The sequence below is a fragment of the Serinus canaria genome (genome assembly GCF_022539315.1).
Source record: "Serinus canaria isolate serCan28SL12 chromosome 7 unlocalized genomic scaffold, serCan2020 HiC_scaffold_29, whole genome shotgun sequence".
Lineage (NCBI taxonomy): Eukaryota > Metazoa > Chordata > Aves > Passeriformes > Fringillidae > Serinus > Serinus canaria.
The window spans coordinates 1,996,929-2,023,477 of NW_026108147.1; the positions used below are offsets into that span (position 1 = coordinate 1,996,929).

General features: G+C 44.5%; 1 protein-coding gene across 1 annotated transcript in view; it reads right to left on the reverse strand.

Annotated features, from left to right (window-relative positions):
• Positions 1 to 26,549, reverse strand: part of IKZF2 (IKAROS family zinc finger 2) — a 115,074-nt gene that overhangs the window by 53,862 nt on the left and 34,663 nt on the right. Inside the window, 1 exon segment of the mRNA XM_018911806.3 lies at positions 1,111 to 1,377. Within this exon segment, the coding sequence (XP_018767351.2) occupies positions 1,111 to 1,377 (267 nt within the window).

A 26,549-nucleotide genomic window follows, 5' to 3' on the forward strand; every position in this document is an offset into this window, starting at 1 on the left:
CAAAAAATCCAAACAACAAACACCCACTGAGGCTCCATCACAAAAACCTGTGCTTAACCTTAATAAGATTTAAGCATGTATCCAAAGTTAAGCGTATCTTGAAGCCCTTCAGGTGACTTACATGTGCTTAAATCTCATAAAAGTTAAGCACAAGCTTAAGTGCTTTTTTGAATCAAAGGCAGACTGCTGCAAGACCAGAGGGCATCATCTTCTGGCACCACCTGTCTACTGCTGTTGGAGGTGACTATTGCTCCCACCTGAGGAGTGGGCAGCACAGGGGAGTGAGTACCAGCTTCCTGGGCACACCATTTCACCTTATTAGCCATAAGTCCCCCAAAATACCCTGGTTTAAACTCAAAGCCTCATTTTTCAATCCACAAAGACCCAACCAATCAGCACATTGCAGAGGTTCCCTGTGCCTCTTAAATTCTCAAACCCACAAGCCTGATAAGCTGTTTGGGACTCCAAATGGTAATACAAATACAAGTGCTGGGAGAGACCAAGCACTGAAATCTGCCACCAGAACGGCCTTGAGGTAGTGTGGGGGAGCCAGGTGTGGGTTCAGCTGAAGTCCCCCTGAGGGAGCTGTCACACAAGCAGCAAGCCCACCCTGGCATCAGGATCACTGGGTAATGAGTGTCCCCTCCAGGGTTTGCTCATCCCAGTCCCAGCCACTTCCAAAAGAAGTGTGAGATCCCCAGGAAGCTGCTGGTCTTGTCCACCTGTGAGCACCTCCAATGGAAGAACATCTAAGACTCCTCAAAAAGGCTCAAAAGCTTTGCACTGCACACACAGGAACAACACGAGCCACCCGCCCTCGTGCCAGAGAATGACTCCCACCATGGTGCTCCAGTCAAGAACAGTAAGAAAAGCAATTTCCAGACTTTTGCACTGCTTTTATGAACAAAAGGCTGGAAATCAAAGTAAAGGAAGCACCATGCCCACCAGCAAGAGAGCAGCACCAGAGTTTGGAAAGAAGGAAGAGAAACAAAACCAACCAAGCCCATTTTCCCCCTCCCCAGCCTCCTGTTACCCCAAGAACAAAAAGGGAAGAGACAAGAGTTGTCAGGTAACATCAACATCGCCACAGATTTTCTTTCAGCTGCTTACCAGTGTGGCTCCTTTTATGTACCATTAGCACATTGGGCCCAATGCAAACCATGCCACAGACGTCACATTTCAGTTTACCATTGGGAAGCCGGATTCCTCCCTCGCTTGATAGCTCCTGCATCTTTCTGTTCTCCACCATCTCGTTACTCCCAATGAAGGGATCTTCCAGGCTGCTTCCTCCATCGTGAGCTCTGATAATATCTTCATGAATCAGGGGCTTCCTGTCAAATTCCTCATCACTTTGCATTTCTAGCTTTACTGAATTTGCTGAAATTAAAAAAAAGAAAAATAAAGTTAAACCCATGTATTTTCCACTTCCCAATGACTAATATCATGATCAAGTTTTTACTGTTATCAATATTAAATCACAGCCTTGAAGTTCAAACCATCACTAGTCTCACGGTGGTGATGGCATCACAAGTTAAAACCACTTATTTCTTTAAGCCTTAGGTTTGGGGGTTTTTCAATTCCTAATTTCTATCCCTATTTTAAATCCTAAGAACTCGGGTACGGTGTGACCCAAACACCTGCCCAAAGTCACAGAGAAGCAGCAGGATTAAGAACTGACCTCCTGCTTCTCAGCTTGAAGCATGAGACTTGCCTTGTTCTCAAGGAGCTCAAGCTACAGGAGCAAAGGCAAACCCAGAGCTGCTCCTTCCAGGCCTGCCCGGTGCCCCGAGAGGCAAGGTTCCCAAAGGCACAGCACAAGGAAACAAAGCAGGACTGTTCCAAATGCAAAGATCCAGTGAAGCCAGGCTTGTGGGCTGTGCCAGTAATCTCCCAATCACGCTGCCTGCACGGACAGGTTCCCTGATGGAGGGGAGACCAGTCTCAGGATGAGCCTCCAGTGCTTTTTTGCTCCCACCTTCTGATTCATGTCAATGGGACACTGCCAAGGCAAACAGGGCTGCAGCAAATCCTACACTGCTGGATTATTTATATTTGCAAGCAAAATACGTGCAGTTGAAGAACTTTCACATCTGCCTGGTGAGACTGGCAGGCTCACTGCTGATTTCTGTGATCCTCAGGTGACAGCATAAACCTCCTCTAACCACTGAGAGCTTGTGGGATCAGTAAGCCTTTAAAGAAAACAAATGCACTGGGTTTTTTCACAAAGGGGTGTCAGTGCAGGGGTGTTTGAATCACCAAATGCCCCCATTTCAATGCCTCAAGAGTTGGTCAAAGCTGCCAAAAGGCCTGTCCCAGAGTCAGAGCCTCCATCCACAGTGTCAGCCAGAAGGCAAGCCCACGTGTCTGCTTCCCTAAGCCTTGATCCTGCTGAGGGGTTTAACAAGGAGGTGATTCAGCCTTCATATCTAAGCAGTCTTTGACCTCTGTACTAAGGCCATTGGCACGAGCGCTGGTGACAGCAGCAGAGCTGGAGCACAAATCTGTGCCCTGGGCCTGCCTGGTGTCACCAGACTCTGGCCACATGTGCTCCCTGGCAACTGCCAAGGGTTCCCCATACATGAACCAATGATAGAATTATAAGTAAACACTTTGAGACATCACAGTTTCAAACAGCTGGCCTGGAAATATCAGAAGAAAAAACCCTACAATTGAGAGTTCCTCCTTCATCTTCCCTTCTTCCCCTTCCCAGAAAACACAGGGTTCAGAGGGTGATGGTGACACTGCAATTCTAAATCACTGCTGTTACCACCAGGGAAAGCTTAACGAACAGAGCGAAGGAACCAGAGACCAAGCAATGGTAAAATGTTTCTTTTTAATCATAAAACTGTTGAAACGTCTTCCACTACTCATCAAGGCACTAATGGGAGCTAAGAAACAAAAAGAAAGTACTGTTATGACAAAGCCCATCCAGAGCAAAGACACTGCTGCATCAGATCACAGCAGACCAGAATCAGCACAGGCACTGCCATCCAAATGGTCTTTTGTAACTACGAAATATTTGAGTGCATCACTTATAGAAGGGAATTAATATTTTTGTTGCCACAGAGATGCATTTATTGTTCTTAAAAGAGTAAAAACCAGCCCAGACTGAGAGGTCAGCTAGGACATGGCCGCAGGCAGTGCCCCGGGGTAGAAACAGGACAAGAGGAGGCAGTTTGCATGGGGGGAGCAGGAGAGGACTGGCCCCACCATGGCAGCAAGAGAAGCCATGGGAAGCCATCCTGCCCTGGTGCCAAGCCCAGGTGGCACAGCCAACAGCCCTCTGACTGGGAGGATCTACCCTTTTTGAGCAGAAAGGAGGAAGAGCAGGAGCTCTGGCAGCTCTGTGGGCTGTCAGGGAGAGAGCTGAGGTCCCAGACCCACCTCTCCATGGAAAGCACACACTGGTGATTTATGGACAGCCCACTTTGAGAGGGAAGGAATGGCAGTTCCCTCTAATAATAGCAGCCTTTTGGGGCATTCAGCAAGTCTGAGAATGAAGCCCAAAGAAACGGTTCGCTGGCTTTAGGAGCGGGATTTCATCCACTCGGCCACACAAGTAGCTACAGCAGAGCCAGAAACAGTGCCCTGGGCTCCTCATCTAAAACCCCAGGTTGCTGCCACGAGCCTGCACGCTGTCCTGGCACAGTACTGCACAAAATATCCAAAACCACATCCCAACTCTTCATATTTACATGTACTCACAGAGCAAGTCTAGGATCTTACGTGTTTTCTTATATATATAAATTTTTGTCTGTTTCTCTGATTTGGAGTAATAAACACTTGAGTGCAGCTCGTGCTGAGCACCACGACTTCCCATTCCCAGCTGTGGAGCTCTGCCTGCTCAGCACACATGAGAACAAGGCTGGGAGAGCTGACAAATGGGAAGACCACTTACTTTATCTTCCTTCCCCTAGCACTTCTTTCTGCTGAATGATGCTTTCATGCAACAGGATGAGCAGCACAACGACTGTTTGCAGAAGCACAGCCTCCCCACAAACACCGAGCTCACAAAGCCCAAGGAATTCAAGCTGCATCCTTCAAAACATCCCAGCTATTCCATGAGCTGTGCAGGCTGCTTGTTCCTCCTCCTTCCCTCACCTTCATGCACACAGAGCACTGCCATTTTCAGAAACCCTCAGGTAGCTGTGGGAAGGTTTCCTCCAGCTGGGACCAGGTCTCCAAGGAGGAGAGCAGGGATCTCCTCAGCTTTGCTAATCAGGTCATCTCCTCTGCCTTACATCATCTGCCTGTATATATTAGGCAGCTTGCAAACAAACAGGCACTTAAATTGCATTTAGTTTGTTTTCTCTGTTCTCAGCCAGCCTCGAAAGCTGCAATCATTTACTACTGGCACTGCCTTTGTTTTCACAATGAACTCTGCTGCAAAGGGAAAATAAATGTTTGAGGGATGTTGATGGCTGTCCTGCACCATACACAAGGCCCCACATCAAATTTCACCCTGTGTTCCCTTGACTTTCTTGTTCACATGCTTGATAAAAGCATAAATAAGTAAATGGATTTTACTGGGGTTTTTAAAAGTTTTTGGGACATTCCTAAAAAAAAAAAAAAGACAGCAAAAGAGATAGCAGGGATAAAACTGTAATCCAGCTCACTGCAAAAGCATGAACTTGAAGTCAAACCATTTCCCTCCAGCTAATATACGTTCCTTCTACTTTTTCCAGTCTGGCAAAACACCTTGTGGGGAAAAACATATGACAAGCACCACAAAAGCTTCTGCTTGGGAATACGAAGCTAATGGCACATATTCTCCACTCCACACATTAATGTTACTTTCTTTTTCATTTGCCTTTTTTTTTTTTTTGGTTTGGTGTGTTGGGTTTTTTTCCTTTCTTTTTGTTCAGCACATAAATCAGCTGATCCTGAATCACACTTTATCCTGAGTGGCCAAATTGAATACAATTATTGTTAATGTCTCATAAGTGCCAATTAAACTCCAATTCCTGTTAAACAGTTTCCTGGGAACTTTTCAGTACAAAAATATTTCCTTCACCCACAAATTAGTGTGGCTACAAACCAGAAATAGGAAGGTCCACCTAAAAAAAACATTCCTGGTATTTCATCCTCTGTCATGGAAATTTTTTCCCTCAAAAGTGAGATGGGGGGGAAAAACCCTTCTGTCTTGCTGAGAGATTTGATCCAGAGGTGGAGCATAAAATAAAGCACTGGACATCTTAAGCAAGGAACAAGAGTGCAATTCTCACTAAGAAACAGAATTCCTCCAGTCACACACCAGGGAGAAGGCAGGACTGTACCCCTCTGTCTCCCCCACTGTCTGCTGTCCTAGGTCAATGCTTATTTTATCTGTGGCCTTGGAAGGCCAGGCTGGCCACTGCCACTGAGGGTTTGTGGTCTCCAGCTGGAGGCTGGCCTTTCCTGGCAGCACCACCAGCCCCTTCCTGCTGCCCCCAGAGCAGCAGCAAGTCAAGCCAGACCCCTCAAGGCCTCCCACACCTCTTCCCCCACTGCCCTTTCTCTCACCAGCAGCAAGCAAAGCTTTGGCCCAGCCTCAGACATTCATCCTTGAGGAGGCAAAATCCAAACCTGCCGCCCCCGAGGAGCCTTGGATGGCTCCGTGGGCGAGCTCAGCGAAGGACATGGACAGACACAATGTGTGCCCTAAGCAGAGGGGCCAGGGAGTGGCTGCCAGCTGGGGCACCAGCAAGCCCAGGGGCTGCTCCAGGTTCCCTGTCCAGAACAGAACAAAAAGCAGCATTCAAAGCCCAGATGATGTGCCTGCCTTTACACCCAGATGCAAAGAAATTGTGAAATTGTTGCTTGCCTCTAGAAAATGAGACTGAGCTCTACCTACAGCAGCACAATGACAGGCAGCTACAGCACAGCCTTGTGCATATTGTCCTGTCCGTGGTCAGTGACACTGTCTATTTTAATCATGCACTTCTCCTAGGCACTGGATTAATGACATTGCTAATTGGCAGCTGCAGACAAATAGAAAATGACCCAGTTTCTAACAGGTTTTGAACCCAATTCTTACACATCACAAGCCCTGGAGTTGATGTGTCCCTACACTATTAAACTCCCTGTTTCTACACTATCAAAAGCACTCAGCAAGGGTGAGTGTAATACAGTTAATTTTAAGAACCAGAATGGCAAATTGATGAGTGTTTTGCAAGATGAAAATTAAAGGAGAAGGGGGGAGAACCCTTCTGTCTTGATGGATTTTGAAAGTTCAAGGTAGGGAATGCCAGAAGTTGGAAACAATGATCCCTGGCTCTTGTTCAGTCTAAGAGCACTCTGGTAGCAAAAAGGGTCCTTAAAGAGGGTGTTTACATCACTCCAGAAGTGTAGTGAGACTTTAATGCATGTTCAAACATACTTTCCTCCTGAAATAGTACAAAATAGTCTTGGGTGAAAGAAAACTTAATCTTTGAGTTTCTTGTTGCTGATAGAATTTGGGCTTTAGTTAACGACTCTTTTCAAGTTCATTTCAGCTTAATTGTGAGCTATTAAATGTGTAAACAAGGGAGCACCAGTAAGTCTCCCCTTTTTAAAAAGGCACACACACAAGGGGTGAGAATGCCAGCCAAGCAGTGGCAGAACAGGGCACAGAATCGGCTCTGTTGTCACCTCAAAGTACTTTGCCAACAGGTTGACATTAGAAAGCAAATAGCTTTAGCAAATACTATTTAGTTCCTGAGAAATGAGCAGGTCCCCCTTCTCCTGAGGAGCAGGCATCCCTCCAAAGCTGTGACGCTGAGGAATAAGCACAGTGACATCTGCTCAAGGCGCCAGCAGCACATCTGCTGCTGAGGAGAAAGGAAGATGTCTCTTCAAGGGCAGCTGTGGGCAGTGCTGTCCTTCCAACACTGAAATGGAAGATGTTTCAGTCAAGGGTTAGAAAGGTGCATTTCAAAGGAGCCAGTTTTGCTTTCATGGTAGATTGAAGCTTTCTGGAGGCTTAGAGAGAAGTGAAGCTGAATCTGGATGGAACAAATGAGGGTGAATGTCACCTGCAAAAGAGGGAAATTACCCAACTCTTTTCTTGACTCAAGTACCAAAATGTGTGATCACGGATGTTCCCAATGCTGGATGTCAAATTTCTTCATTGAGAGCTCTAAAGATTTCACTTTTGGCCACCGAGCCAGGGTGATGGTAGATGGTGATACCATCTTGTCATGGGTGACCTCTGCAGGGTTCTGCTCATTCTCAACAGTTCAATCAAACCAAAAAACTCACAACTAATAAAAAAGAGGAAGGAATGTTTTAGAAACTTTGTGCAGTCCTTTTCTGCATGCCACAAACGGGATTCTTCAAGCCCACAGGGAGGTGCTTAATGCGCCAGAAATTCAGTGAGAACTGATCAGCTTATTTAGGGATCCTTGGAAATTTTTAGTTTTCACATTGAAGAATCTCAGTTTAAGCCTGCTACCTCTGAAGTCAATTTAAACTCACTAAATGCAACAGAAGACTTATTTCATATCTTCTGGAGGTGGTATGTGCAGTAAGTGTAGACTAACAGGTCTGTTACACCCAAGTTTAGTTTAAATTAGGATGCTGTTGCATAGCTAAGCCAAGCTTCAGTCAGGTTTTAGCTGACACAAACTGTGGTTGCCATCCTCCCTCAATCCCCACCCCTTCCATTTTTTATACTGTCACCAGTGAGCATGGAACTGGGTGCTACACCAATCTGGTTGAAAACCAATCTTCCTGAGAAAAACCAGCCCTTTTCAGCTGGATCAGGCTCCTGACCAGCCATACAGTGCCATCACAACAACCAGCTTTGGCTCACGTGGAGATGTCACCACACACTTTCAGCAGCAATGGTTCTAAATCACCAGGTGGCTTCTCCCAAAGCAGCTCTCCAGGGCCAGACACAAGGAATGAAGACTGCAGCATTAAAATGTGTGAAACAACTTTGTAGCTCAAATGGCCATACAAGCTTATGCAAATATGAAGCTGAAAAGGCCACAGTTAAAGTTGGAAAGGCTCTGATTAATGCAAACAGTATCCCAGTAAGAGCAGCATTAAGAGCTGAGACCTCTTACCTATCACAGGGCCCAGTTTTGATGGTTTCAGTGACACACATGCCAGAAATGTTTTGGGCCAGCAATCCTTCCAGTCTCCCAAGAGGTCACATTCAGTGAGATTGCTGCTAAAGCCCAAAGGCTGGGACACTGAGTGAGGAGTTCCCTGGTGTAGGCAAGCATGGCAGTACCTAGCCCAGAATCTGCCCCACATGCCCAGCCTTCAGGCACGACTGTTTGCTCACCACAAGTCACCCATGCTGCATACTTCCATCTGGCAAGAGGATGAAATCCTAATTGAATATATGTGATTGCTCAGTGTCGCAAGATTCCTCTCCAGAAAGACCTCAGGCCAAATTTCACCCACAAATGCATCTACGCAAGCAGCACTTACACAAGCCAGTCGTGTATTCATATCCCAGGGTAGGAAAAGTACTCCTGATGACCCAGCCTCCCCCTCCCTTTGTGCCTGTACTTCCAAAGCAATATTGTTCCAAACTGCAACAAATACTGTGCTTAATACAAGGTTTCTGCCAATTCCCTATAGGTGCAAGGAGGAGCTTCCCTTTCCCCATTCCCCCTACTCTTTTGCAGGGCCAGAACCTGATCCCTATGCAAGCTGAGTGAACACAGCAGGACTCTGCTCCTTGCTGCTGCCCCCTCTACAGATGCTCAGGCTAACTCAGATAATAGTCTTGGACTCATGGATTTTTCCCCAAGGTCAAACTAGAAGCAATTGTTGGATATGTCTTTATACCCAACATATTGTTCTGTTGATTTTTCCCCCTGTTTTGATGGGGTGAAAGGCAGCAGGTTGTTTCTTTTTCCTCTCCTTTTGCTGTTGTACAAGACATGGTTTTTTGGAGAAATGTCATCTGGCAAATTCTGTCTTGACACAAGACCTGCCCAGCCCTTGTGCTCCCCTGCTCTCTCCTCCTGCATGCTGCAGCCATTGGGACTCAGTGCCATTGTGTGAATGATTTCCCACTCGTTTCCAAGGGGCAGGTGATGAAAGGGGCACTGGTGCCCAGCAGTGTCCTCCAGGGCCCCTTCCATTGTGCAGCTCCATGTCACAGTGGCTGTGCAGTGCAGGAGGCAGGTTTGGTGCTGTGGGTGGTCTCTCTTTCCCTTGCTGACCCAAAGCAAGTCTCTTACTGTCTGCAATGTGTACATTAAATACTGTCAGCCTCCTCTCCTACAGCTCTTCTTCACTTCAGCAGAGCTATTTCTGATGCACACAGAAAAGCAGAGAGAGGAGGAAAAATAAAAGCTCAGTCCTGTAGTGAACCACGCTGTCTCTCAAAACATGAAACCATGAACACTTTTTTAAGACCAGTTCAGATTCTAATGAGGGAGCAGAAGAAACACTCATTGAGGAGTGACACAACATTCACCCCTAAGAGGCTGCTGAGGGCTCTATATGGTACAAAAACTACAAGTTTGTAATGGAAAATGCTGACAAACTACAGCTATATATGGATCATCCCTTACAAACAAAAATAAAGTGATTGATAACATCCATTTGAAGAGACCAAAACCTTATTGGCTCACTCATTGTTGTCTCCACTTCTTAAAAAGTGCAGAACTTCCCAAAATGCTTTCCAGCATACACAAAGGGTGGTAATTATAACAGTAACGATTATTTCATTTATAAGGAACTTTCCATTAGGAAATCTACACTATATTTGAAAATACTTTGGAAGAATTTGTTTGAAGCCAGTGGAATCACTTCTCTGGGTCAGAACCTTGCTTCATTTTCTGGCATTTTTACCACCAAAGACATTATCTTAAATCAGTGAAAGGCTTTCATTACCAAGTTATACATCATCATTCACAGCTTTCAGGAAAAGTTTGATTTATTTCTCATTATATAAACTCTAAATCATCTTAATGCAACCTGACCTAGCCATGTCCTCCTCCTCTAAATAAGGCACCTCCCCAGCTCATCAACCCATAGAAAATTATAGGATAAGCACCTGCCACAAAAATATTTTCTGTCTTTGTCACTAGATTGTAAAAAGCAGACGAACAACAAAACCTGGTTTTGTTTGAGGCAAAGCCTTGTCTGCACCCTGGGAGGCAGGTGGCTGCTGCAAAGCCATGGGCATGTCCCCAGGTCCATGTGCAGCCCTGGATCTCTGCACATGCCTGAGCACAGGGACTTCTCCCCGTGCTCCTCACAGCCACTGCTGGGCTGGAGTCCTGTGTGAGCAAAGGAAATAAAAGGGAAAGAACTCTGCCTAAGCACACTATGACTACACAGTGTTGGAGGAGACTCTTAAAAGCCAGTGTCTCTGCAAATGCTGACTTCTGTCAGCGTGGTGCTGCTTTGAAACATGTATTTTTACCTGAGGTGGCTAAAGAAAAAACAAAAAGTATGTCCTTACATGGTGTACTTTTTAAAAAAATTATTTAAGATGGCAGATGAGGATTTAGGGATCTGGAAATACCTGCTCACAGTTCAGAGATCCCAGCAGTACTGAGTTCAGCCCATTAAGGCAGAACTTGGAGCACAAAAATTCACCCACATCTCAAGAAACACTTGAAAGGGCTGCTCCAAGAGCCACCGATGGTGTGTTACAAGGATGGCAGCATCTGGTTTAGTCCCTTAACTTTTCCAAATGTAAAGGACAGTAGAGTTTATAGTCATTTTCCATTTTCATAAGTCACTTTAAGAATCCAAATCTGTTTAAACTCAAATTTTAATATACTAAAAACAGGGGGAGGGTATCTCTGCTGCCTCCTTCCCACAACTTAAAACACACCAGCTATTAAAGCAGCAAGACATTTAAATGACTATTCATTCTGAATTTTTTTTAAAGCAGTGCTAGGCTTTCACCTGTATCATTATTATGTAGGCAGTGACAGATGGCAATGGAAAAATATAAAATAACTCTTAGAGTATTAACTTTTTTCAGTACCGTATGTGTCAGATTCTTTAGCATAAATAAATGGCATTACACAGTCTCATTAAATCTATACATCTGTGTAGTAACTTGCAATTTATGGATATTTTCTGACACAATGTTCAAACCAACAGGTTTAGCTCACATGTTTCTTTTCTCACCATGCCATCTCCAAGTCACCAGAAAAGCAAACAAAAGCAAAACCCTACACTAAATATTCCTGAAGAATTCTATGAGAAGATTTGCTATTCATCATCTACACACATTTAAAGGAATGAGAAGGGAAGAGAGTGGTGGGATCATGGAAGAAAGGGGATGGAGAGAGCTGGCAAGTAAAACACACAATTAGGCACCTAAAATGTACATCTTTAACGAGTAAGGAATGACTGCCCCCAAGTTAGATTAAAACAATAGGGACACAAACAGGGACATTTTCTCCTGTTGCCCACTGAAGCACAAACAGCCCCCAGCACATTTTCACCAGAGCACCCAGGAGCCCTGAGCAGATCCCCCATGGACTGCAGTGCCCAGACAGAGCAGGGACTGCAGGCTGAGCTGGAAGAGCTGAGGCTGCTGAGGAGCTCCAGCCATCACCCAGCACACAGAAAGGTTCTGTCAGTGCCTCTGAGCACCACTCACCATTATCCAGGGGAGTCAGGAAGTGAGAGATATAAAATCTGGGCACTCTGAAACATCTGATACTTCCTCAGGCCTTTCCCAAACATAAACTCAGCTGCTCCATGGGAACCATATGTCCAACCACCCTGCAGAGCCATGCACACAGGCTCTGGTGGATGGTGGAAGGAGTTCTTACTTCTGCAGGGGGACAGCAAGGACACTGCACCTCCTGGGACACCTCCTGAGGAAGGGGGGATGACAGGAGAGGGCTGGCTTGTACACACCAGCCCACTCCTGGGAGCACTCCCAGGGCTGCCTTCATTCATCCTTGAACAGGAGTGGGGCAGCTGTGAGGACATGGCAGCAGCTCTAGCCCCAGTTCAAAAGCCTCTTTTTGGGCACTAAGTTGTGTTTGGGAGCTCTCCCTTTAACACAAGAGCCCGCTGGTCCAGGCTGGTGGAACAGGATGCAGCACCACTTGCTGTTACCAAACATTTATTAAAGATGTCAACAAAAGATAAAAATCTGTAAATAGAGCTGCAGTCACAGAACATGGAGAGCAGCAGCCCTGCAACCTCAGTCCCCGTGGCTGTGCTTCAATAGGTACCTCCCCTTCCAACCCCTTTGGAGATGTTCTCCCAAGAGCTGCAAAGGATCTGGGGAGCTGCTCACTGAGTATCAATGAACACCCCTGCCTGAGCACCAAGTCACACCTTAGACAAACTCAAAGCCAGGTGACACATTACCAGTGGAAAGATGAAATCTGGCATTAGCAGCAACTCCTGCACGTCACACCCTTTTGTCTGCTTGGGTAAAGGATCTGTTGGGAGCTATTTAAGGACTGGCTCTTTTCCTCTAGGAGGAGCTGGTATTTCTGCCTAAAATTAAGATGGCTTGACACTTCCTACGATGAGGCCCTGTTTTTTACTTGCTTATCACTTTGCCAAAAACAAGTTAGGCTGAAATGTATAGACAATATTTTAATTTTGTGAGTGTGTGCGAAACTGCAAATCAAAACAGTGGAACTGGCTCTGACAAAGAGGTCAGAGAAACCACTAGCCCTGGCTCTTGGTGTGCAGGTCAGGTGATCCACAATCAGCCAAAATAACAAAGCCTGCTTTCCTATGGATTTGTAGCCTCGTTCAAACCCTCTTTCCTTCCAGGAAGTGCAATTTGGGTACCTGCTGCCAAAGACAATGAGTACTTTGAAGTTCCACTCGCCTTTCTCCTCACTAATGAGGATCAGCAATCCCAAGAGATCCCCTGTCCAGGCAACTTCACCTCATGGGTACAGTTCTACTGCATCACTTCAAGGAAAGTCAGACCCAAAGACAAAACATCACTGCCACGACTTACTTTGGTTCTGAGGACAGGTCATGTGCATTTAAAAATCATTACTCACTGCTATGAAAAGAAGGGGAAAAAAGAAGAAAAGGGGAAAGAAATTGGCATCCTAAGAGGCTCACTAAAGCTCTTTAAAGTGCATAATTCCATCATCATACTGTACATAGCACACGATCTCTGAGGGGTAATTATCCATGGATTGGAAGCCAGTGTGAATATACACACAGTCAATATGATGTGCTTGCTGCTGCTTCTCTTTTTTTCTTTCCTTTTTTTTTTTTTTTTTAAATCAATTTTAATTGTTGTGGATCTATTTCTGCTAATAAAAGAGAGTGAACTGATTCTGGTCGGATAGATTTCTGGATACGGAAAATGAGTGAGCAAAACATGTGAGAGTACTTACTGTATTACCAGAAATATTTATAAATGGCTCTTCCCTCCCTCAGCTGGCAGAATATCAAAGCACTGAGGAAGCAGCACGGATGGCTTCTGAAGGGATGGAGCAAGGAAAGGTCCACTCCTCCATCACCAGCCTGGGAAAACAATGCCACAGAGCTTCAGCAGAAGCCCAGGCTGGAACATCTCCCCTCTTGTTAAGGGGTGAGCACTCCTGTGAGTGCAAACTGTACCAGGAAGGATCACAAATGAGCCCCTACAAGGAATATATAATGTGTCTACTGGGCTGGAACAACACATGAACTGGAGACCCAAGGTTTTTTGTAACTGTGATTCCCAGGAATGTCAGTCATTCCAGCTGAGGACAATCATCTTCTCTGAAGGCTTGATGCCTCCACATACCAAGCTCAGCCCAGACTCTTTGGGCATGACAGTACTGAAACATTCCCTGCAAAATACAGCACTGCCACAGTGCATTCATTAGCTGAATTTGTATCAGCATAATAAAAACCTGGAGACAAGCACATTGACCAAGAGCACCTACAAATCACCCTATGCATGAGAACCTGGCTGGGCCAGGAAGGGCTCTGTCCCCCCAGCTCCTGCAAAGGGGGTTCCTGCAGAGGTCCACACCACACACAGCAGTACCCTGCAGATTCCTTGCAGGGACATGTGCCTTTGTGAACTCCCACCTGCATGCAGACCAGTGTTCTAGAACTGCATTAACCAAACACACACTCTGAACTTTGTCAGGATTTGTTTCCATGTATCCCACTTGGGTGAACTGCAGGATTTCCTGGGGGAGATGAGCACCCTGTTGGCTGCTGAGCTCCTGGCTGTCCCCAGCCTGCTCTCCATTCCCAGCAGTGGAGGACTACAATAAGGTGCACCAATTCCCAAGTTAGCCTGTGCATGTGAAAATGCCTGGGGGTCCTGATTCAGAGCAATACTTAGGCAATCCCTGATCTTTAATGGTAAAGTCAACAGGACCTGGGTACATCCATAGGTAATTACATGAATTCATCACTGGGCTGAGCAAGCATGTTCCAGCTCACAAAAGCAACGAAAGGACAACGTGCAGGAAGAACGAAAAGCCTTCAGGAAAGGATTAGCAGTGTCACAAGTTAAACATCTCCTCCCTGATGACATACAGGATCGGGTCAACTGTGCAGGCAAGCGAGAATGCTGTAGCATGGAGTCACAAATGGTACAGCCTGCTCACTCTACTGCCTGGAGTAGCTCTGCAGGTAACGAACACAGAATACTAATGTACAATAAGCAATACTTTAATAGCTCTACTCTGTAGAAGAGGCAAGCATTTTTCAGTGTTTAACTGCACATCATTGCTATTCCAGATCTCCTACTTGGCTGTTTTAACCTACCTAGCAGATTTAAGTGTAAGAAATAACAATAAAGCTCTCTGTAATCAACCCCTGAAACCCTGTAACTCTTGCTTTACGGTTCTAAAAACCATAACCTAGGAGGGCTATAACCTAATAGTGAGATGCTGTCATTAACTGGCTACTGAATTACAACAAATAATGTGGAACGACCTGAGCAGCGACTCCACCCTATCATTTTAAAAATAGATTGTTACTTATTTGGTGACAATATGAACACATCTCAGTTATATAGTACTAGGCAACCTAACACTAGTTATGACCAATCTTGGGCTTGAAAAATAAAAAAAGGAATTATTTAAAAATCATCTTAATCCACACTAAATATACAAGTTCTTCAGATTATTATGTCTTCTCATAAGTACAGGAAATATCAAGAATTTACAGTAGGTCGTTTGAGTCCCCCTCATTTACAGCAGGCAGAAAGTAGTTCAGCACCTGCTGAAATAATTGCCAAGCAAGGAAAAGATAAAGACATAAAGCAAATTTATTGGCTGTCTAGCAGACTTTACATTCCATTTTCCCTTGTCACATTCCCATCAAGTGTATGTCCCTGCACAATTCTAGTTGTGAAGGCAACAGCCACAGCCACGTTAGATTCAACCACCCCTGTGCCAAATCTGATCTGAGGGGCTCAGGAAGGCAGTGTGAGTACTCCCAGGAAGGACATATAATTTTATATATCACATGCCAAGCTTCATTTATCTGCTTGCATGTGCACAGTGAGTTCACGGACTTCTTTTAAAGTTCTGGAACATTCACAACCACTTTTTTCGTGCATATATGCTAAAGACTCTTTGTGCAAAGTGACTTGCTCATATAACAATGCCTTGTTACTGCTCTGTTGCCAGGTTTCTGGCCTGGGGCTTTGGGATCAGCAGCTTCCTTAAAGATACCATCGACAGGGGATTCTCACTCCAGGGTAAGAATAAAGCATCTACCATGAGGCAGAGCCTGAGATGTTTAAAACTTGGAGATTTATTTCAGGCAGCTGCACCCCGCACATGTGGAGGTGGAATATTCCAGTCTCCAACTTGCAATTCTGGTAGGAGACACAGGGAAAAGAGAGTTTTCACAGTGACTACCAAACACAAAGAAATCATCATTTGGGTCAGACAAACAGAAATGTTTCATTTGCTATGGAAATCATTTGAGTTGATTCAAGACATTTGTTTGGGTAAAAAGAAAATAAAACCTTCCTGAAGTTGTGTCACGTCCCCCTTTCAAGTGCTGGCCCTTTTGAGCTGAAATACATATTTTTGAAACAAACAGAAACATTTTCTACTTTCAAACATCAAAAGCCATTTTAGTGTTGCTGAAGCATTTTGTCCCCCAACATTTTTATCTAACTTGACTCAAATTTCATTCTGGTTCCTGCTTACGAGCTGCCTTTTCCAACAAATTTATTATTTGTCATTTCCACCTAGTGGTTTCCACAACAAGCTCATTCCCAGCAGGCAGTAAGGATGCAAACAAGTCTCAAGTCAGTCTTTTGCATCAGGAGCTATGGAAGGATTTCTGAAATGGGCATTGTTTAAATATATATTTTTTAAATTAAAAAATAAAAAAGCAAGCATTAAAAACCTCTGTATGTCCTTAACTATACTGTATATGACAATGACATAATACTTTGGAGAGTGATACAGCTAAGCCTCCCATCCATTCTTCAGCACAGATGGTTAAGTCAGAGGCCTTCACTGGCTGCCCAGGCACGACAGGACAAAGCAGCTCTGCAGCCACTACTCCTCCGTGGGTCTGGAGCTGCACCCTCTGCTGTGCCTGAAAACAAAGCATCTGGAAATGACCCTGGGGTGGGAAGGGGGCAGTGATGGAATGACAAGGCTGGGAACAGACAGAAAGGCTGTGTGTGTCTGAGCAGTGCTGTCCCCAAGCACGGGGCTCCAGCTCTTCCAGGACCCAGCTTCCCTCTCCTACTGCACTTCCTACCTACCTGCTACAGCCCTGGGCTCCATCTAGCTCTGCTCCCAGACACAGGAGAGACCAGGGAAGTCAGCAGGAGGCCCCTATAGATACTCCAGTGCCTTTCTGAATTTATAAATCCCTTCACTTCTCTGGGCTCTAAACTTCCACTCAAGATCAGTTAAGACACTTTCATAAATCTAACTTGGCATCTAGTTGCATCCTTAGGTGCCTAAACACATGTTTAAACAGGAATCTAAATCTCTTTGCAACTCAGTTAATCTGCAAAATAGAGATTGTAATTCTTTATCTTATGGGGGTTCAGAGACAATAAATTGATTAATGTTGGAGATTAATGTTCATGTGCTTCAGTCAATGGAAGCAGAAACAAATCCTAATTCAGGGTGACAGAGAGCACTTACAGGACTCCCAGCATTTGTAAAGCCAGTGCCTTCTCTGTCATGGACAGGATACATCTGCTTGCACAGAAACTTGCACTGAATTCCCTCCATAGATTTTGGCTCAAGCTAGAAGTAGCAGTCTGCCTTTTTATGAGCCCTTCAGAAAATAACATCTCCGCACAGCCTTTAAATTATCTACTGTTGGGTTCAATGAATTTAAAGAAGAAAAGCTTGGAACATAAATCCAAGGGACAACTGAAGTTTAACACAGGCTGCAAGGAAGAGAAAGGCAGGCAGGACTTTGCATATGTTTGTACAATAGAGAAATTGTTTGAGCGAGTGGGAAGAAATTTATAAGGCTGATGCCTTATAATGTGACCCCATGCAGTTGAGATGGCTTTCACAAAGACCACATCATGTGCTGTTGATTCCATGACTCATTATTTCCAATGTTCAAAGTATGGCTAGATACCATACTAAGAAGGGAAATTATTTTGTGTCACTAGAGCAATTTTTTCTTATATTGCAACCAGAATGCATTGATTAAAGCACACAGAATCTGGACGTTGATTTAAGGCAAAATAGGTAATTAATAGTAATTTGGAAAGAAGAAGAGACAACATCCACTAAAGTAGCATCTCTTTGAAGAGACAGGGAACAAAATCTTATCTAACACTCAATCCATTTCATCCTCTATAAACAACAGGACAAGCACCAGCTTTAGAGATCGGTTGCATGAACAGAAAATATTAAGGTTGTCATTGTGAAAGTCGTGAAGAGGAAGCAGACCTTGATTCAGGTGGAAGGAAGAACCTCTGCCTCCCTTTGGCATCTGCCAGACCCAAGCTCTTCGTGGTGCTGCTGCAGCCTCTCTGCCTTCTAAGCTGGCAAGGGTGTTGATCACGCATCTGTTTTCATCACAAATTCCATCTGGATTTTAGAATTCTCAATTTAGATCTCATCAAGACTCACACACATCTGCAGAGAGCTTTGATTTCTAGACACCAAAGGCTTCCAGTGGGAAAAAGCTGCTCTGAATAGTTTCCCACCCACTCTCACAGCAAGACTGATAACAGTGCATTTGTGCCAGTGCTTTTGATAGAAGAGGTACACACACACATATATACAAATGCAGACACATGTGCTGCTGCTGGTGAAGCTCTGCTCTTTTCTTAGCTTGGGTTTGGATGTCCTTGATTGAAAAACATTGCAGCAGCCTGAACTCATCAGTCTGCCCTGAGCCCAGCAGCACAGGTTTTAATGAGGAAATATCTGCTGATAGCTTTTGTTTCTCCTGTACCTTTAACTGTTGGCAGGAGAATTCAGGAAAGGACTTGGATGTCAGATGGATACCAAACATCGTTGGCCACTGGTCAATCATCAAGCAAACAGCAGGGCTGAATGGAATGGATTTGACCCAGAGGTTACCAAATTTTCAAAATATTACATGTGACCATTTCTTAAGCAGATTAGATGACACATTCTCAGCCAAACATACACCAGCAAATGGGACTGTTATCCTCCGATTTGTTCTCTTTTCGGAAAAAAAACACAGGGCAAACTTTCAAAACTTTCAACCTTCTTAAAAAGGCAGTGAGCTTTCTGCATTCCTGACCTTTCACTTGCAGAGGGAATGCTGATTTCTTGCTGAGCTACGGCTCTGATCATCCCTGCCAAAGCTAAGACGTACACGAGCTGGCTTACCCTTGTTTCCACTGGCTGCTGGAGCACGCCAAAGAGACTCTGTGCCCTCCTGCCTCCAGCACCCAGCCAAGCAACGTGATACTTTTCAGAACCTTATATAGCACTTTAAGAGCTGTATAGAGGAGCTCAAAACAGGATGACACAGAGGGCAGCGGTGCAGGGAAGTTGAGAAATGTCTTCTACTTTTGCTCTCAAGCAGATCAAATGGTCAGTTCCAAAGTGGGGCATGATCAACTCCCTAACTTTTTGGAGGCAAAAGTTAGCTGAAAGACTAGAATAACACAGAGTAGGAGTGGAAGTGGATGTACTCACCCACAGACAAAAAAAGAAGGTTTATTCAAGCATTGCAGTATGACAATCATGCAATGCAAATGCCCCAGTGAAGTGAAAATGTGCAGTCAGCCCTGGAGCCTGAGGTTTCAGCATTCCCAAGGCAGGGCAGTAAACTGCAGCACTCTGGGAGTGGCCTTTGGTCGTGCCATTTCTCCCAGTAAGCCCAACAGGAAACACTAGTGCTGAACAACTTCTTCTGAATACCCAAGCTACTGCTAGAATATCAAAGCTTGTGCCTGCAGACCCTAAACAGTGCCAGGGTTCTTTCCTGCCCAGTGCTGTTTTACCCAAGAGACAGAAGAAGAAAGGTCTGTCAGGAAGTCTTTACCTGCACTGCCTACTCACCTCTGCTGTTATTTACTGTAGTGCCTAAGATGGGCCACAGTCCTATGACATTACTCCTGAAAGAAGAAAAAGGGATCAGTGTTTCATTTTACAACCACTGCAGCACAGATCTGGGGTGCTCCCTATCAGTATCAGCACAGACAGGCTGCATTTCCAGGCCCCAGGAGAAGAGAATTTGGCCCAAGATGTTAAAGGGTTATTTTAAGGAATGCTTTTCTCTTTCTCCCTTCTCTCTCTCTCTCTCCATTTGTTTGTTTTGGAATTGATACCAGGAAAAAAAAAATGTAACTAGGAAACAGAATACATAACCGCCTGAGGTGATGTACAAGAAGTTTCTTAGCATTCTCTGACTTTTTCCTGGTTAAAACCAGTTTGCCTGGGGATGGGCCAGCTCAGTTTCGGCTTCTCCTGCTTTCCCAACATTCCACAGAATAGCATGACCTTCATTAACTCAACACAGCAACTGGATCCAGCTAACAAAATCCAACACATGTAGGCACTTGTCCCCCTCGTCCTCAAGGGTAGAGAAACACAGATACCGTTGCTCCAAAACTGGCCTTGTCATTTCCAGTCCTTATCCTCACACAACAGATGCTATCAGGACTGCTCCTTGCTGGTCAGAGGCTGCAGCAGCTTCTCTGCACCCTTTCTGCTTACTGGATTAACACCCAGTTGCTCTCTTAACTGTGGATCTAGTGAGGGAACTTTGCAAAAAAATAGTTTACAAGAATTGGTAAATAACCAGTAGCCAGGACTCTATATTGTGTTGGCTGGGTGTCAGGGCATTTGTTACTGAGAATATGGACTTGTTTATATTTAAAATAAAAACAAACTAAACCCCAAACCAACAAACCAAACAATTACAGAAAACTTCATAATTGTAGCAGTCTGGATTTGGTTAGATGGAGTGAGGGGCATGGGGAGAGGAAAGGTCTAGTCAGCCTGCAATATGATGTATCTGGAGGTATAACATGGATAGTGGGGGACACACTGAAGATAACAGACCAGCCTCATAATGAAGTATTTATTCAAACTTTTCATGTTTTCAGATGAAATTCCATGTAAAAAAAACTAAAAAACCAATATCTCTGGGCAGCAGAAAACAAGACACTATTATGAGCTAAAATAAAGTAATCTCTCTACATTCACACTCAGGAACAGCACTCACGAGCCCAGATTGGGCACTGGCAGGTCTTACACATCCCTTACATCCTGCTACCTTCAGTTTCTCTGTATTGACAGGGGAAAAAGTAGCCACATTTTTAATGGGTTGGGGTGTTCGTCACACCTTTGGCATTCCATACTCTCCCACAAGTCAAGCAATCATTAGAACACATCACACTCTGAAATCCCTCTTGGATAAACAGAAAAGGGGGAAGATAGAAGCAATGCCTCAGACACATTTAAATAAAGCCTTACATGTTCTAAATTTTTTGAACAGCTCTTTTGCAAGAGCTGTTCAAAAGAATGATCATGTGATCAAGATGTGATCAAGAGAAGCTTCAGACCTAGTAACTTCAAAATTGGACTCTGCACCTCATCTAGGGCAGAGAACTGCAGTACAGGGACTGTATCCTTTTATCCACTATGCTGTTTGTCAGGCTGTACTATGGCTTGTGACAACCTCACAAATGCTAAATTGGCTCTTAACCCACAAAGGCTCCTCGAGTGAAGCCAGCCCTTTGTGAAGCAGCTGTGCTGCCCAAGGATGGGTCCAGAGGCAGCCACTGAAGCCTCAAAAAGTCACTGTGACTCAGCTGAGCTGCAAATGAGGATCTGTTCTAACCAAGGGTGTGATGCTGGTCCAGTCACTTCCGCAAGGAGATGAAAGCTGGCACAACTCCCACTCAGGGAGGTGTTCTTCCACCCAAGAACAAGGAAGATCCTTGACATAATTCTGACCATGATGTAAGTCAAAGTACTTTCCAGACTGAAATCCTTTTCCCCGTTCCGTAAAAGTCACACAAAACTCCATGAAGTCCACAGAGTAAGTGATCAGAATGGAGATGGGCAATGGGAGACAGAGCAAAAAGCCTGAGCTGCATAAGCAGTGTTAATGTTTCAGTGGGGTTGATTAATTTAGTTTGTCATATCAGCAAAATAAGCAAAGGAAAGTGAAAGTGTTTCATATTTATGATGCTCCATAAATATTCTCAGGACTTTGCTCCTTGGTAAGGATTCCAGGTACCACCTTAATACCAGAAGGAATAAAAAGTACTATATCAAGCTTGTACAGCAGTCACTATATCTCTGTTATTTGAGCAAACATACTGAAATCTGTCATTTTTATCCCCAGTTTAATCTCAGACATAATCATCTGGTGGTGTGTATATTGAACCAAATTCCTCACTCTAGAGCACAAGAGTTGCACTAGCAGACAGCACCCTGGATGCTGCTCCAAAGATTATGTTATGAGCATGTATATCAAAACAACCACTGCATTTGAAGTAACCAACATGAGAGGTGGCCTCACCATACTCAAATTCCAAAATGGTTTTGGGCACACATTCCCATCTCTCTTGGTCCTTCCCCATGGGGAGTTAAACCATCACTTCACCATTTACTGCTGCAAGGGCAAGTTTATGCCACCTAGTTGTACAGATCTAACAGCTAGTTATCCAAGTCCCTGCTAGCACTGCCTAGGTTCCCTGTGAAGTCAATCCAGAGAAATAAGTGTCTCCAGAGGGCAAATAACTTCATCCCACTTGTTCTGTGAGATGCTGGTTTCTGGAGAAGCCTACAGTAGAAGATGAAATTACTAGTTTGGACTAGATACCTCACCTCTGCAAGGCTGAAGCTCCTCAAAATGAGTTCCACATGGATGGCATTATTCAGTGCAGAACTTCACAGATCCTTCCACACAGAAGCTGGACAACCTTTTATCAGCCATTCCAGCTGGAACCATTTATTACTAAGACAATGATCCTTAATCATCTTTAGAGCAAGTCATTCTTGGCAGATAACAAGTAAAGCTGGACCATATTGCTGTGCCTCCCCAGCTTTGGGGGAGAACACTCACATGGCCCACCACCCCCCTGTTCTACTTTCTTGCTTATTTTGGTCCTTCAAAAATCCTAAAATTACATGGCTTACCTGTGCCTTCATTTCCATGTTTTACATGTGATGTTCAAGTCATGTTCTTGCAACATTACAGGCCTTGTCTGGCATTGAGAAAGTTTTAGTCAAGAGTGTTTTATGTTACTGGAATTGCTTATACAAAATTCCCTTTTACAGATTAATTTATGAGAGAAGAAAATCCTGTACTTATCTTAATTACTTTATTGATTCTTGGAAAAAGAAATAGAAACTCAAGCTGGGAAGAGGGAAAGATAACACGCACTTGTCTTTCACACACAGTCAAAATCTTTCCATTGATCCTGTTTTATAATGCCCAAAATCCACTCTTCTGCTCTAGAGTGGTAAAAACTGACCCTTTTCTTTCCCCCATTCCCATGAGAGAAACAGGGAGAGACAGACTATCCTATGAAAGTTTTCATATCCTACAACTTTACAACAAGGTTACGTTCACACAGAGCATCCTATGGCAAGGCAGAACCTGCTGTTAGTGCCCCACTAAAGAAGGGGGTGGGATGGTTTAAGGAGTGCAGAGAACGGCAGGATCCAGACCCATCAGGATGAAGAGATTGTCAGGATCTGAGCTGCACACCCCCATGGACTCCTGTCCATGCCTGCACAGAAGCCACAGCCTGTTGGCTGTTAGCTTTCCCTAAAGCACTGACTCTCCCCAATGAAGACAGGGAGCTCAAAGGTTTCTCATCAGCTCCTTTCACTGCCTACTACAACAAGCCCTTACATACCCTGCTCTTCTGGGGACAGGCCTGAGCTCCAATGGTGTGACCACAGTAATTAACTGAGGACTTGTCACAGGCATGTTGTGATCTGCCCTGAAAATGCCAGGACACATGGCTGCACTCGGTCATCCATCATGCAAAGCCTTCCTTCCCATCAAGCTTCCAGCCAGGACACTGAGCAAGGCCAGCTTTAATCCCAGGTTATGAGTGTGCATGGGAGCATAGTGCTGGAAAAGAGTGGATTAACAGGAGCTGGAGTTCCTCCTCACTCCACAAGTATTGCTAAGGCTGAAGTCCTGCAGGCTGACTCACACAGTTCCCCACCCTCCCTGAAAGAAACAATCTTCTTAAAGACCTAAGAGCTGAAAGAGAAAACCTACAGGTTTGCTGAAAGGGGGGAAAAAAGAGAAACATACAGACAAAAGAAAAGATCCTAAAGAAACACATGCTTGGATATTTTCTAGGGGTTTTTTTTAAAGAAAAGTAATGGAGAAAAATCACTTTTCTTAAATTTAAAAGATTCTAACTAAGTAATTTTTATAAAAGCTGTAACTGCTCAAGAGGGATGTATTGCTCACGTTCTAAACCAGAACAGCTACATAAAAACTGGAAAATTAAGAAATCCCCTTGCAGAAAACACTGTTTTAGCTTTTGAACTCTGGTTTTTCACAGCTCCAGATTTTTATTTGATTTTTGAAACCCAGCCTGGTCACACAACTCAACCAGAAGAAGAGAACACACAGGCTGTGCTAGCAAGGACATGAGAAGAAGCAGGCAAGGGATGAGGGTCCTATCCTTTCCCTGCTGCCAGGAATGGAACACACCATGCAAACCTGGGTCCTTACTTGAGGGATGGAAAAAAAATCATTTCTTCCTACAGCAAAACTGTGAAGGATCAACAGATTTTCTGTACTATCTAAGGAATTTTGAAACATATAAAAAAGAAGAGACTAGTTGGCTTTTATTAAGAACAGCTGCCCTCAGGTTAGAGGTTACTCTCACAGGCATTATCACCAATTGGTTTGAGTTCTTTGGTTGCTGCCTGGGCAGAACTGGAAAACAGATTTGTACTCCCTGCAATAAATTATTGACTGCTCTGACTCTCAGGAAGGCCAAGGTGTGGTCCTTGCTGGCAGGTGAGAGGGTGTTTGTTTGCCAGCCTTTCCCCCAACTGGAGGAAAGGTGCTCATAAAGGAAAACTGCAGAAGAAAAGCCCAAAGCGAGAGGCAGGATTCCTGTAAGTGACTTTTTGGTGTTCAGTGGACACAGAGCCTTTGGCCACATTTAACCATGGAAGTGTCCTCAGAGCACCAGGGCACCCCACAAGAAACCTGAGGGTTGGAGATGTCTGTGTGAAAATGCACAGAGCTGGCTGACCTTTGTGACATCTCCTTCTCCAGAGCCACAAGTAAACATGGTCAGGAATGCAGAAAGCACAGATCACACACACAGCACACAGGGAAAAACCACTGGGGTTGTGCCAGGCCACTGTGAGCAGCCTCTAAGGGACATTCCTGTCCTGGATTCAGGTGAGATTTAATCAACTGTCTGCCCACCACCCATCCTGGAGGCTGGCAGGGAAACATCCTTACCCCTTTACTTCCTTGGGGAAGAAAATAAACCAGAAAGGTGAAGTAGCTGAAGTCTGCTCTCTGATCCAGAAGTAGATTTCACCACCTCCTGCCTTCCAACGCAGTTCTCATTCCTGCAGACCACAGCACCTCTCAGATCTGCTCCAGGTGGGCAGATATCACTCATGTGCTTCATACCCCAGAGGAGGAAAAGTCATAGAGAAAAGGGACTCAAGGATTCAAAGGTTTGGTGTGGTTTATAACCAGCACACTGAGAACGGTAGAGGACTGATATTTGAAAGCAAGCAAAGTAAGAGCATAAAATGAAAACTGGAGCTGAGATGCTGTTCTAAGTGTGATGACTTGACTGCAAGCAGCAACTCCTTTCCCACTTCCCAAGTGCCCTCAGACACAAGGGAGCTTGGATTTCATTCATGATTCCTTGGTACTACAATAGTTAACACCTCAGCACCCTTTCCCCAGATTTTGCCTTCTTGGCAGCAAAAGATTAGTTATAAGTTTCATGAAAAAAATCCCAGTTTTATCAGTGGTATCATTCCTCAGGGCATTGAGAGTGCAAAATCCCAAGGGATGTAAAATTAAATGCCTGGTGTCCTTAAATCTTGTAAAATATTTTCTAAGGGTTTTGGTTGCTGAAAGCTTCAGTGACATCAGGCTGTTCAGGGTTACCCTTCGTGGGTGTTTTCATCATTCTGACCTCCTATTCTAAAATACAACTGCTAATTCCTCCACGTTAAAAAAGGACATTTTAATAAAGCTGACAGCTCTACCTCATATCATTATAAAGTCATGCTCCTTGTAACTCCTGGCAGTAAAAAGTTGGACTTGACACTAAATTGTAGGTTCTAGAAACAAAAAAGATAACATGGCTAGACTTAGAGTAGTTAGCACAAAAATTCCCAGGTAAAACACTCCATGGTTAGAGGCTGTCAAAAAGAGCACACTGAACTTCAGAGCCCTGAAGTTACAGGCTAATTTCAGTATTTGGTGAATCTTAAATAAAGCCTCCATGTGAGCCTTTTTGGGAATGTGGCCCTCATTTGTTTCTAACTGAAGAAATGAAAACTATCATTATATAGCTCTGGAAAAGGCTTATTCCCAAATAGATCCTATTTACAGGTCAAAATTCTACCCTGTCTTGTTTACATGCAACTTCCATAAAAAAAAATGAAATACCATCCCCTGAAGATCATGGGATTGTGCAAGTGCCCACAGGCTGCTGAGCATGTTCAGCCTGGAGGTTCCTCTGCTGCTCCCTTGCTCTCCTGGCTGCTGGGGCACAGCTGCAGTGCCAGGGCTGCCCTGGGCTGGGAGGGTTGATAGCCAAAATCTGTGCACTGCTGGCCCTCCTGCCCATGCACACCAGCTCATTTAGAGCTGGCCCAGAAGCTGCATTCATGTCTCTGACCACGCTGCAGATGTACTCTGAGAGGAGCAGCACAATCCCAAAAGCTTTTGAAAAGCTAGCCCTTGATTAGTCTAATTTCAAAGTCAAACTTTGTGCCTATCACAGGCCTGGATAAATTAGCAGTTACAGAAAAGTTAGTTTCTATAGAAATAAGAAAGGTGCTGCATTTCAGTTAATTTAAGAGTTAAGGCTTTCAAGATGACTGGCATTTTTCCTGTCTCCTTGAAAACACCATCTCGGCCATACCTTGGTGGGCCAACCCAGGTGAAACCAAAATATCCAATTGTTAAATCAAAATCACCTGTTGGGATGATGGAATGCAGCATTTCTTGCTAAAAATAATTTTCAGTTTCTATTGATTAAA